The sequence below is a fragment of the Ascidiella aspersa genome, chromosome 1 (genome assembly GCF_963924565.1).
Source record: "Ascidiella aspersa chromosome 1, kaAscAspe10.2, whole genome shotgun sequence".
In the NCBI taxonomy this organism is placed as follows: domain Eukaryota; kingdom Metazoa; phylum Chordata; class Ascidiacea; order Phlebobranchia; family Ascidiidae; genus Ascidiella; species Ascidiella aspersa.
In genome coordinates, this window is record NC_139447.1 from 11044656 (window position 1) to 11056708 (window position 12053).

At 37.7% G+C, this 12053-nt stretch overlaps 1 protein-coding gene across 1 annotated transcript; it reads left to right on the top strand.

Moving 5' to 3' along the window:
• Nucleotides 1-2734: 2734 nt before the first annotated feature.
• LOC146167473 (fatty acyl-CoA hydrolase precursor, medium chain-like) lies at nucleotides 2735-10992 on the top strand. The gene is made up of 10 exons (XM_083385745.1): nucleotides 2735-2819; nucleotides 3749-3951; nucleotides 4403-4549; nucleotides 5394-5593; nucleotides 6576-6767; nucleotides 7633-7738; nucleotides 8227-8393; nucleotides 9662-9870; nucleotides 10219-10453; nucleotides 10812-10992. The coding sequence occupies exons 1-10, from the start codon at nucleotides 2735-2737 to the stop codon at nucleotides 10990-10992; spliced, it is 1725 nt and encodes a 574-aa protein (XP_083241871.1).
• The last annotated feature ends 1061 nt before the right edge of the window (nucleotides 10993-12053 follow it).

Consider the following 12053-nt stretch of genomic DNA (forward strand, 5'->3'; position numbering starts at 1 on the left):
ATAAAATCTCTCACTTTTTTATCGTTGGCAAAATAATACGTATGTATTGCCAAATATATTAAACCGTTTTGTTTCGTTCCACATAGACACATTGATTATCGGATGTCATGATGAGTGATGACATATTCAACAAAGCTGTACGGCAACATCACATTTTTTTCAAATTTGTACAGTGTTAAGAATTCGCATTTTCGTCAAACTGCGATCTTTACTGCTACTGGGCGTATGAATTGTTTTGCTAGTTACTTTAATATAGGCCTACAGACACGCAAGTAAAGCTTTTCTTTCTTCATAATAAATCTTTAATGTCATTTAAATCAATTTTTTTTACAAATTAAAAGTGTTGTTGTGATAACTATATTCACCGAAACATATTTTAAACTATTCCCGCTTGACGTATCTTATCGAAAAAAAACGCTGATGGTCTACCATAACGTTACAGCACTTTAAGAATAGAATTGGAGCAACCCGTTTGCTTAAGTTCACAACTGCTGAAAGTAATAGGTCAGTTGACATAACGTTTTTAAATTTGTTTTCCTGCTTTCGGCGGCCGTGCCGCAAGATTTGTAGAGCAGCACAGCTTCTTGCATCTCTACCAGTACATGTTTGTATCACGAGAAGAAACTGTTGTGTAGAAGGCAGTGTATCAAATACTTTTAAGTTGTCATTTTGCTTGACGTGTTTAAAAATGGTTAAAAAGGCTTTTGGCTGCCCGCTGTATAAGTAAAATGACTCTTTTACCAGGTTAGTTAGCGTAATATATTACGCTCGCTATAGATAAAAACGTTTTTGTTAATTGCTTATATGTGCCAAAATTGACATAGGTTTAGTCAGGGGTTATTGTTTATGGTGTTCTATAGTCGATTCATAATACAACTCTTCTATACAATTTTTTGGGTCTCATAAACTTTGGGTGCTATGTTTTCCTTTTAAGTGCTATAGAAATTCTCTTGTGTAACGTTTGGTGTATCCTGAAAAATTATTCCGAATTTTTTTACAAATGTTAAATGCAAATATAAACTCATATATATATAATCTACACGCGCCATTTTCGAAGCATATATAAACTTCAATTCGGCACAACTCTGTTTAATACTTTACCACTCATTACATGATTTTCAGGGCAGGCAACAGTGAAGTGACACGGGTAAACATAGCGGACAAATAAAGGCTTTTAACCATTAGAATGTAGAAAAGTTACCAGTCTTAAAACCATCAGTCAGTAAAACCAGTACATCACAAGGACTGCTGAATATTGTTTAATCAACTATATTGCGTACAAGTAAAGATTTTGTAAGCAAATAACGAAAAACTAGTTTAAGTTAAGGCCTCACAAAAGACTGTTTAAAAGCATATTGTTAGATAATATTAAAAAAACTGTGCCCCTATATACGTAATTATAAAATGATTTTTGTTGTACTAGGTTTGCTATACCTTATGGGTTGTAACCTATATATATATAGATATATTGGAGATTTCGTTGCTAAGTTTAACCGGGACGTTACAAGGTGCAACCGTGAAGGTATATCAGGAAGTTATAAGAGGTGTGACGCCTGACCTTCAACCTGCATTACGCATCCCAGCAATACAGACAGTTCGTCGCCCATGGAAAGTTATCGCAATATAAGTACAACTTAAACTGTACGACGCAGTTAGGTTTACATGTTCAACATGAGGTTGTTTGAACCGCAAGTACCGATTAAACTTTGTTTCCATGGTACTGGATTTCGTTTTTATCAACTATAGTTTTGTGTGCTATCATTCTATGCAAAATTGGTGCACACAAATGGGTAACAAACTAACGATGCGAGTTTGTAACACAGGACGTATCACATTTCGCGGCTGAGGATGTTAACCATTGCCTGTCGTGTGGATGCAGCGATAGAGAGGTATAAGGAAACCTGGGCTCGTACTTATTAATGTTTAATCTTTTCCGTATCATCGCGTGTTCACTCAACGGAGGCCGAGCGGCGGCTTTAATTCGCTGAGACAAGAAGTGCTATCTGAGTTTGTATTTATCTGAATGATTACCCGATGGTATATTTACTCTATCGTTTAAAGCCAAAATATAAAAATAAAACTGTAGAAGTTACCTGATTGGTGTGAAGTTGACGACGGAATACTACCCTAAGTTCTCAAACGTAATGCTTGCTGTTCTTCAAAAAAATTACTAAAATGTTTTAACAATGATTTTTAATAACTGGCTTTGGTGCTGGTGCTGAAAAACTTGCTTTGGCGAACATTGACTGAGGTGTATCGGCAATGTTTAATATTTTCAGAGTGACTGTTTATTTGCGACATTACCCCGATGTTAACTCGGTAGACAGTGCTGTACGACATTAAGTATAGACAGTACGTTGAGGGCACGTATCGCAAACGTAGGAAGTCAATAGTGGATGCCGTACAGCCCGCAATTAGAAATTAAAAGGGATATACACTATCAGTAACAGTATTGTTGCAACCCGATGTAAACAGTGCAGAAGAAACCGTCACTTAGTAACTTGTGCAATTTTGTTTAATACCGTGCTTGCTCTACAGGCTGTATTTGGTTAGGTTCTCTCGCGATACAAAATTTAAGCACCAGATAGTTTGTTTCTAACGAAACCTTCACTCAGTAACTTGTGAGATTTTGTTTTTGATAACCGTGTTTGCTTTACATGCTGTATTTAGTTTAGGTGCTCAAGCTGCAGGTGTCTGGATTGTTGTGCTTTAGAGTTGTGGAGGTAAATTACAAATGCCAAGTGAAATGATTCAGGATGTGATTTTGCTGTTTTGTATCGCCGCTTTATGCATTGCACAGACGCACAGCCTCGATCAAGGTTGGTCACTTTTTGTTTGTTAGGGATTGGAAATGCAATTGACTGTGTATAACGTTGCCCATATGAAAAATAGCGATAGGACTATGACTTCAAACACAAGGCAGTACCCAAAATGTGAATCGGTATCAGCAAAACAACGTATTTACAAACGTGGGAAAATTGTTTGTTCAGTAAATAGGTATGTGTGGTGATCTGGTTATTTGCCAAAGGTTGGTCTATTTAAGGTACCTTTTTTCTCTTGAAACAAAAATAACAAACTTTAAACTGCCTTTAAGATATTAGGTGTTAAAACATATAGTATTTGTATCTTGTACTGCAATTAACATGTAAATATACGCGGAGGCGGTCCACGGGCAACTTACACGATATACAGGCGATATTTGTTTAGCGCGAATCGATCTTTGAATGTAGCTTTTCAATAAAGAACCTTTTTCATCCTGGCCACTCACAATCATGAAAACACCATGAACGTTAAGCAAGACACATTTCTTGCACCTTCTTATCAATTTTTGTGCAGTAACGGTCATTAGAAGTCTGCAACCGGTTATCGCGTTCTCACGTTATTCGCGCCTTGTTACCTTTTTTCGCCTCGTTTTGCCGCCTTGATTTTACCTTTCTGCAAGGTTACAAGTTGATTTGCCCTGAAGGAGATTGCCTGAATAGGTAATTAAACGTCTGCACAGAATAAATATTTGTCAGAAGAACCCTATTTTAATTTTCATTAAAAGTATAAAAAAATTCGAACTTAAACTTATTCTTAAGATTACTCTTTCCATATAAGTTGCGGATTGACACCATACTTGTGAGTCCAGTTGTACGACAGAAACAAACAAAACTTTTAGTGTTGGGTGACTTTGAACTACCTTAGTATGCAATAACCTTATTGGCAAGTGCTGTTTGTCCTTTGTCAAGAAAGGTTTGATTTTCAGATATTGTTGCCGAGACGAAGCATGGCAAAGTTCGCGGCACGACACGAAGGGCTCTTACATCGGACCGCCCCGTGTACTCCTACTTCGGGGTTCCTTACGCAAGGACGCCCGATTATAACTTTAGGTTTGTACCGCCGGTCGACCCCTGGTCCTGGGATGACGTCAAGCCGGCCGACGACGAAAACACGCCTTTCTGCCACCAGGTAGAAAGTCAAATCTGCATTGAGCCGTGTTTGCAAGGGTAAATGCTAAAACAAAAGCTGAATGACATGCTGGTGTTGTATTGCAGCAGTCAGCCGAAAATAATTTTTTTGGGAGGGGGGCAAAAAGTTTGAACTTTTTTGTTTAGATTTTGTCAATGCATTAACTTCCGTATCGAACACAATAACAATGCTACCAAACCGTTTCGAGCAGCACGGAGTGCATTGCTAACGCAACACTAAAAAAACATTCAAAGAGCATGGCCCTGTGCCCCCTGGCTACGCCAATGGTGTATTGTCCGCTTTATAACTACGTTGAGTCTACTTTTTTTTTCTTTTTTTTTCTCTTTTTTCGATAACTTTTCTTCACGTAAAGCTATACATAAATAATCTTCGCAAATCTTTGTTTTAGTAATGTTATTATCAATAACTATGTTTGTGTGTTTTGCCGCAGGATTCAGGTATACTCTGGAGAATGCTGGCCGACACTTGGCTGCGCTTTGTTACCAGTCCTGACCATCCATTGAGCGAAAACTGCCTTACAGTGAACGTGTTTTCGCCGCGACATCCGAAGGCTTCAAAGTCCGATAAAGGGTTGCCGGTATAGCATTCTGTTGTACGCTGTTAGACTTTTGATATAGGCTCTGGTATACAGTTAACTTTGCAGGTGTTTAACTATACCAAATAAGTTAAAAGCGACATTGTTCTGTGTAGCCATATTATTTTATACATTGGGCTAACTTGCAAAGGTTATACCCACTGTGTATCTACAGCCCATTTTTCGTATATTTCCTATCTTCTTCAGTTTCATTTGGTAGGAAGAATTATCGCTTTAAACTCGATGTCTAGAAAAGGGCGACAGATTGTTTTCTGCTGTTTAGAAAACATTCTGAGTCCCAAAATAACAGTCCAAAGTTGGAAGTTATCTCCTTGCGGCCAATCAGATATAAGATTTGGTTAGCTTCTTTACTATATCTGCTTGTCGCAGTTATTATTCAAGTGCTGTAAAAATATTTCTACCATATTTAAAAAAATAACCTGCCACAATAATATACAATATAGCATCTTGGGCATAAGTTCAAACAGACACATAAAGGCTTTATCAGAATAATGTCATAATTCACAATACAGTGTTCAAACGTTCAAATACAATATAGTGTTTTTTTCCTTATGGAGGGCATGGCCGGATCCAATTAATCTTAAATGAATCAACTCGTGATAACACGAACAAGTACAAACACACATACAAACACACAGACACGCACACGCACACGCCACATAAACGCCTATTTTTGAAAAATCTAGGTTTTGTTTGATTGACTGCTGTTCGATCCTATTGTAGCGTAGTTCGCTAGCCAAAGTTTCTAAAATTCCAACTATACCGAAAAGTTTCAAACAAAGAAACTTGTCGATTTGAAGTGCTTGAACACATCCCCATTCCCCAGGTGATGGTTTGGATCCACGGCGGCTCGTTCCAGGCATCAGGCACCACCAACAAGTTATGGATGCTTCCCGCCTTCGAAGACGTGCTGCTGGTAACAGTCAACTACAGACTTGGGGTGTTTGGTTTCCTCAGTCTGGGTGACCCGCTGGCCCCTGGCAACGCTGGCCTCCACGACCAGGTCAAGGCCCTGGAATGGGTCAGGTAAGGGCGGAGAAACTGTTGTAAACAAGGCATTTTTGAATGGTTTAAGTCCCATTCAGGTCATTTGAAAAAAAACAACAAGTCCAGTTATTTTCAAAAATAACAAGTCAAGTCCCAGTCCAAGTCATCGGTTACCCAAGTCAAGTTCCAGTCAAGTCATTATGAGAGCAAGTCAATTTCAAGTCATGTCAGTAACATAAAAGTTAACTGTTAAGCTATTAAAATTGGTAACCTGATCCGATTATAAAAAAACAATTTAACTAAAAAATAACTCAACCGCAATATACAGAACTAAGTGTTTAATATGCACAACTTGAAATAAATAGTAATGAAAATGCCTAATTAAATACCAAATCATTTAACAAAATGACTTAAGTTCAAGTCAACTCATTTTGAAACAGCGACATAATGGCACTTAAATCAAGTCAATAACTTAAGTAATTAAAACACTGACCGGAGCAACTATTGCAGCTCAGCTGTGTTTTCAATATTACCTGTTCTCCTGCGAAGAAAATTGTGTGACCAAAAATGTGCAAACTTCTTTAAAAAATGTACGGACGTAGTAACCACAGTCAACCACTACGTAACTTCTCTCAATAGATTCCTTCCAAAAAGTGAGAACTCGTGTTGTTTTAGTTTAATTTGTTAATAATATTTTTGAAACTGCTCTTGCTACAATTTCCGATCCTTTTCTTACTTTAAGCAAAGTGTATCCATTCAGAGTTATTTGACGAAGCTGAGTTGTTAAGGCGTTTAATGGTTTTGTCTAGCGACACGGATGAAATATTGTTTTACGCCCTCCCCCATGGATTGATAGCATCTCGATTTGTTTTTAACGCAAGCCGCAAAAAAAAATTAAAATGAAATGTTGAAAATATTTTTTTGGCTTTGATATTCTTACTACGTCTTAATACAACCTCCAGAAATTAAATTATATTGCAATTTTACTTTAGCACAGTCTTACAAGGGTTTTGAAACACAGGGACAACATCGCCTCTTTTGGGGGAAATCCTGACTCGGTCACACTTGTCGGGGCGTCGGCCGGGGGTTTCGCGGCAAGTGCGCATGCGCTGTCTCCCCTCAGCAAGGGGCTTTTCCACAGGGTGGTAGCAATGAGCGGGGTGGCAACTCTTCCGTTCTTATGGAGCACAAACCAGGATGAGAAGACACGCAGGTATTACATTGGTATTTGGTGACCACATGTTTTAAATTGCCCTACAGGGTTGTTGTCGGTGGGCCTTAACGTGATGTTTGGCTTTTTATAAGCTCACATCTTTGTCATCAAAATTTAGAAAATCTTTGTTAACGACAAATAGCGATTTGTATGCTTTAAAACCACATTTTAAACTTGTTAGGTTTGTGCAGATTATGTCAGTTATCATGTCAATATAAACTATAAAGTGATAGTGAATGTCAAAAACCGTTCGAGTTAATCAACATCTTCTTGAAAACGACCTTTAATGTGCACTTGTATCATCATCAGTTAGTGGGATACAAAGTGCAAGCGTGATATAGGTGCGCATCATAACGTCTTCATCAGGATTATGTGGATTTACTCGAACTTTTGACTTTGACATTCATTATATCAAGCTAATTACAGATCCGTAAATGGTGTACCCAGCAGAAAATTGTATTCTGCAAACTGTTAAAATTATTACAACCCGTTTGTTAACTTGTGGTTTGAACAGTATTAAAGTAGGATTTTCTGTATTATTAGGAAACCTTGTCATTTCTCTTATTTCTAGTCAGAGAAACCTGATTATCACAGAAAAGATATTTTGCAGGCAAAGCAAGGGTAAAATAATTGAAATTTGCTTTAAGCTATTTTTCTAGCCCCTGTTTTGCTCACATGAAGATTCTTGGAAGGCCTCTTAATTTTGTTGAGCCCTCAACTGGTTTATTGTTCATATGTGTGTTGATTTCTCGTGACTATAACTTTGAAAAGAAGACACTTCACATGTATAACATGGGAGATAATTGGTATTCACAAAGCAACCTATAATATCCAAGGTTTCTTTAAACAATCTATATTGAAACAGGGTGGCAAATAACACAAACTGCCTGTTGTACAAGAAGAAATACACCGTAACGTGTCTTTGCAACAGAGTTACCTCAAGTGAGCTCATTGAAGCTGCGAAAAATGAGGTAAAGGCTTTGTACCTTGAAATATATTCGCTGTGGCTGATTGTTTTCCAACAAATTATAGCATGTTTTTAAAGTTTATGGCATCTTGTTTCCTAGTCTTGGGCCCTTGATATTTAATTAAGGGATTTAGAAGATTCTTTTATTAAACATAGAGCGAATAAAAATAATCAGACACACTAAGGGTCAAAGATCGACCTCTAGAAAGTACTAATTTGCTATTTATCTTGCGATAATACATCCCAACCCTGAAAATTTCCCATATAATCGGAGATGGCAGTTAATTAGGAAAGATGGGTTAATTGCAATATCTTAACATTCTTAACGAAGGAGCTCACACTTGAAGCAGCATTTTATCAAAAATGGTAAAACCCTAAAAGCGCCTGTGCCATAAACACTTATAACTAAAACAGAAACCGATACTTGTAGATCATAGCCTTACATGAGGTGGCAACTAATATTGCCTTGCTTAACGATTGATTTTATGATAGAGATACTCGCCCGAGGTTGACGGACATTTTTTCCTGGCCCCTGCCGACCAGCTGCTGGAGAAGGGGGCTTTCAACAAAGTCCCATTGATGGTGGGGAGCGTCACTGGGGAATTTGACTTCATGCTTTCAAGAAAGCTGGTTCCCAAATATCACCAAGGTACAGTGTTGTAAAGAAGTCATTTTGGAGGACTAAAGTCCCAGTCAAGTCATTTGAAAAATACCTTAAGACCTTATAACAAGTAAAGTCCCAGTTCAAGTCATAGGTTGCCCAAGTCAAGTCCCAGTCAAGTCCTTATTAGAGCAAGTCAATTTCAAGTCATGTCATTGACATAAAAAAGTGTAAATTTTAAACTATTAAAATTGGGAACTCGTCCGATTATGAGCAACAATTCAACTAAAAAATAACACAAACGCAATATAAAAGTGTTTATTGTGCAACACGTTAGGTTAGATCAGTGGTTCTCAAAGGGAGCCATTTGGCTAACTTTGGGGGGAATTTTAAATTTTTGGGAGGAAATTTGTTCCAGAGAAGAATTGGTGACGAAAAGTGGATGAAAATGGTTCACGTTTTCTTATTACGTGAAGACAATATGTTCTGTGTTAAACCTATGTCATCATAGACTCTGTTTGGTTTACAATATCTATTGTTTCGTCACAGAAAGTAAAGTTCACTAGCACCAGGTGTCTGTTTTATATAGTTTGTTTGTTTTAGCATGGTTGTAAAAGCATGGTAAAAGTAATACGTAAAAGTAAAGTAAAGAAAGGGTAAAACATAAGATTGCCCAGATCCAGTATATATTTTAAATTCTGCAAAATGCCAAAGCAAATGCTCGAGAGCGACTTTTTCCAAATCACTCATTTAAAAAACATGTGGTTGGATCGACTAGTTTATGCTACGTATGCCAAATTAACCGTTGCAGAGCAAACACTTCTTCCGTTTCCGACTACATATTAAGTTGAATGTGGTTTTAGTGCCATTACGGATATTTTAACCAAATAAGGAACACTTTACATTTGCAAATGCGGTGATCTTCGGGAAAAACTGACATGCTTCTCTTCTCAATTTTCATTGTTTTTTGTTTTAAACATGAAGTTCATGGTTCACATTAACAATGAATAACGCTTTGTACCCTACTTTTGTAATGTTCCCTGTCAGGTTTTTTTTAAGGTTTGATTTGGGTGACCGCTAAGTAGTTTTAAGAGACTGCAAGTGTTTCATTTAAATACCAAAAATTTGCAAGTCCAAAATTTAGGAAACCTCTGGAGAAATTTGGGGAAATTTGGCAGTATTCCTTTTGTAATTTTTTGGGGAGGAATTAACATTGCTTAAGCCTTTAAGGGAGGAATACGAAAAAAACTTTGAGAACCACTGGGTTAGATGAATTTTAAGTTGGTCTACAAAAGTCCAACCTTTAAATATTTTTATAGGATTCAGTTCCCGAGATGAGGCGGAGAGTGTCATCGCTTCAGACCTCGCTGCGTTTTACCCTAATATCACAGACCAGCGTATTAACTCCATCTACCGATCATACTTGGGCGATGATTCTGTCCGCGAGGGGGACAAACTTTTACGCGGAGTACTCGACTACTTTACTGATTCCTGGTTTACCGCGCAAGCCGACAAGTTTGCCTCGCGTTTTAGTGGTAAGTTGCAGTTATTGTTAATTGGAATAATTCGCTGTTGTTAGTTATGGAATTTTAGAAGCGATTGACCCTATGATTTTTAATTCGGTTAGTAATCTGAACTTTGTTGAATGTAAATATTTTGTTTTCAATTTTCATAGCTTTTTTTCAATCAAGGAATATGAATGGTTAAAAAGACGGTTGGTATTTGAGATGCTGCGATTTCGATTGAAAATGGAAGACAAAATTGCCCTTACAGAAGAATTCTATACACGGCTTATATTTCCAAGCTTAACCTGCTTACCCGCTTTTTTTTGATCGCGTACTAATAAACGCTTTAATGAAGAAACGTCTTCTTTCATTGGACAGAAGCCGGCGCCGATGTGTTCGTGTACAAGTTCGCGCACCGACCGACCCTCTACAACGACTCGGCCACCTTTTCCCGGCCACACAAGTTGGGTCGACCCGATCACAAGGACGACTTTCTCTTTCACTTCGGCTTTCCTTTCCTTCCCGGCTTGGACCAGAAGCTTAAGTTCGACGATGAAGAACGCAAGTTGAGTCGACAAGTCATGAAGGCGCTGGCGAATTTCGCCAAAAGCGGGTAATTCTTGCAGGCATGAGTTTCAAATTCTTGGGATCCCTTTAATACTTTAGATCCAAATCAGCTATTTAAACGACATATTTAAACACTAAAATAGCGCTTGAGTAGCTATGTAAGCAATCTTAGCGATCTAAACGAGCCTTTTTCTCGATAACTTAGTGTTCCTAGTATGGACGCTAAAATTACGTTGAGAAACGAGTGAAACTAAGCTATAAGCGTTTTTAGTGTTTCTGGCGATCATTCTAAGGAAATAATTCAACATAAGGGCAGGACGAAAGTATTTTATTATTATATACAACTCAATACAACGCAAAATCAACACGCCAGGCCGCATTTAAATTGTAAACGTATTGTTTAGAAACCCTTCAAGCGTCGGTGAAACAAACTGGGGAAAATACCCAGCCTACCTTCTTCTCAATCGCACCGTTGCTATGGCAACCGACATCCTGGACAAACGCAGTGAACTGTGGGAGGCCGTCTTTGAGCGTCAAGTACCTTTAAGCGGTGGAGTCTGCGACCAATCAAGGACAAACTGCTGAGTAGGACACTCTGCAATCAAATGAATTTGCGTAATAGTTTTATACAAATAGGCTGCTCATACGAGCCTATTCGTACAACACCTGCAATTGTTGGAACGTAATGCCGTGATGGTGTCTTCACGCACTTTCTTTACCACACAGGGATACATCTTGACATGTTTCACGGCAAGTATTCCTTCTAAAAGCTGCCAAGAAACCTTTTTCGAAATTTTCTTTAATATAAAACATGTTCTTAGGTATAGATGTTTTTTCATATATTTTAAAACACGTGCTTGTACTTTTGACTTAGTAATTAAAAGAGATATTTTACCTTAACACGAAATATTTTTGTCACTTTGTCCGACAAGATTTATTTTATCAATACCTTCTCCCTGTGGGCAAACTCGTGATATACTAAAGCAGGGATGTCCAACATTTTATTATAGTGGGCCGCATTGACACTTAAAAAAAAAAAATATTTAATGGGCCACAGAACCTACTAAGTTTAAAGATTAAGTATTGGCCCCCCTTTAGAGTTATAACGGACCTTTAGAGTTATATATATAGTTTTTACCCATATTATACTATTACTGCGCCCCTAAAAGCTGAATGGTACATTTTAATTAGGCTAATATTGAAGGTTTAAAATACTACGTGGGAGTGAAAATGACTAGCGGGCCGCACAAAAATTTCAGACTGGCCGCAATGTGGCCCGCGGGCCGCAGGTTGGACATCCCTGTACTAAAGCTTATAATTCGTAGTTTTATATGACATTACATGCTCGTTTGTTATTGCCGAATCCAATCACAACATTTTTGCTGCATCTATGCAAATAAGCAAGAAATAATACATTTTGTGGTTGGTGTTTTCTTTTAAGTTAGTATTGAATTCAAACAATACATTGGCGATTTTGTAACATTATTCAGGTTTTCAAACTGAAAAATCAAACGATCCGATAGGATATGATTTCATTACATCGTTTTTCATATAGTATATGGGCGTTTGTCTGCGAAGCAAGTTTTTGGTCATTTAAAGCATTTATCACGCGCAGAACAACAGGTGAAACATCTATGGTAGCAATT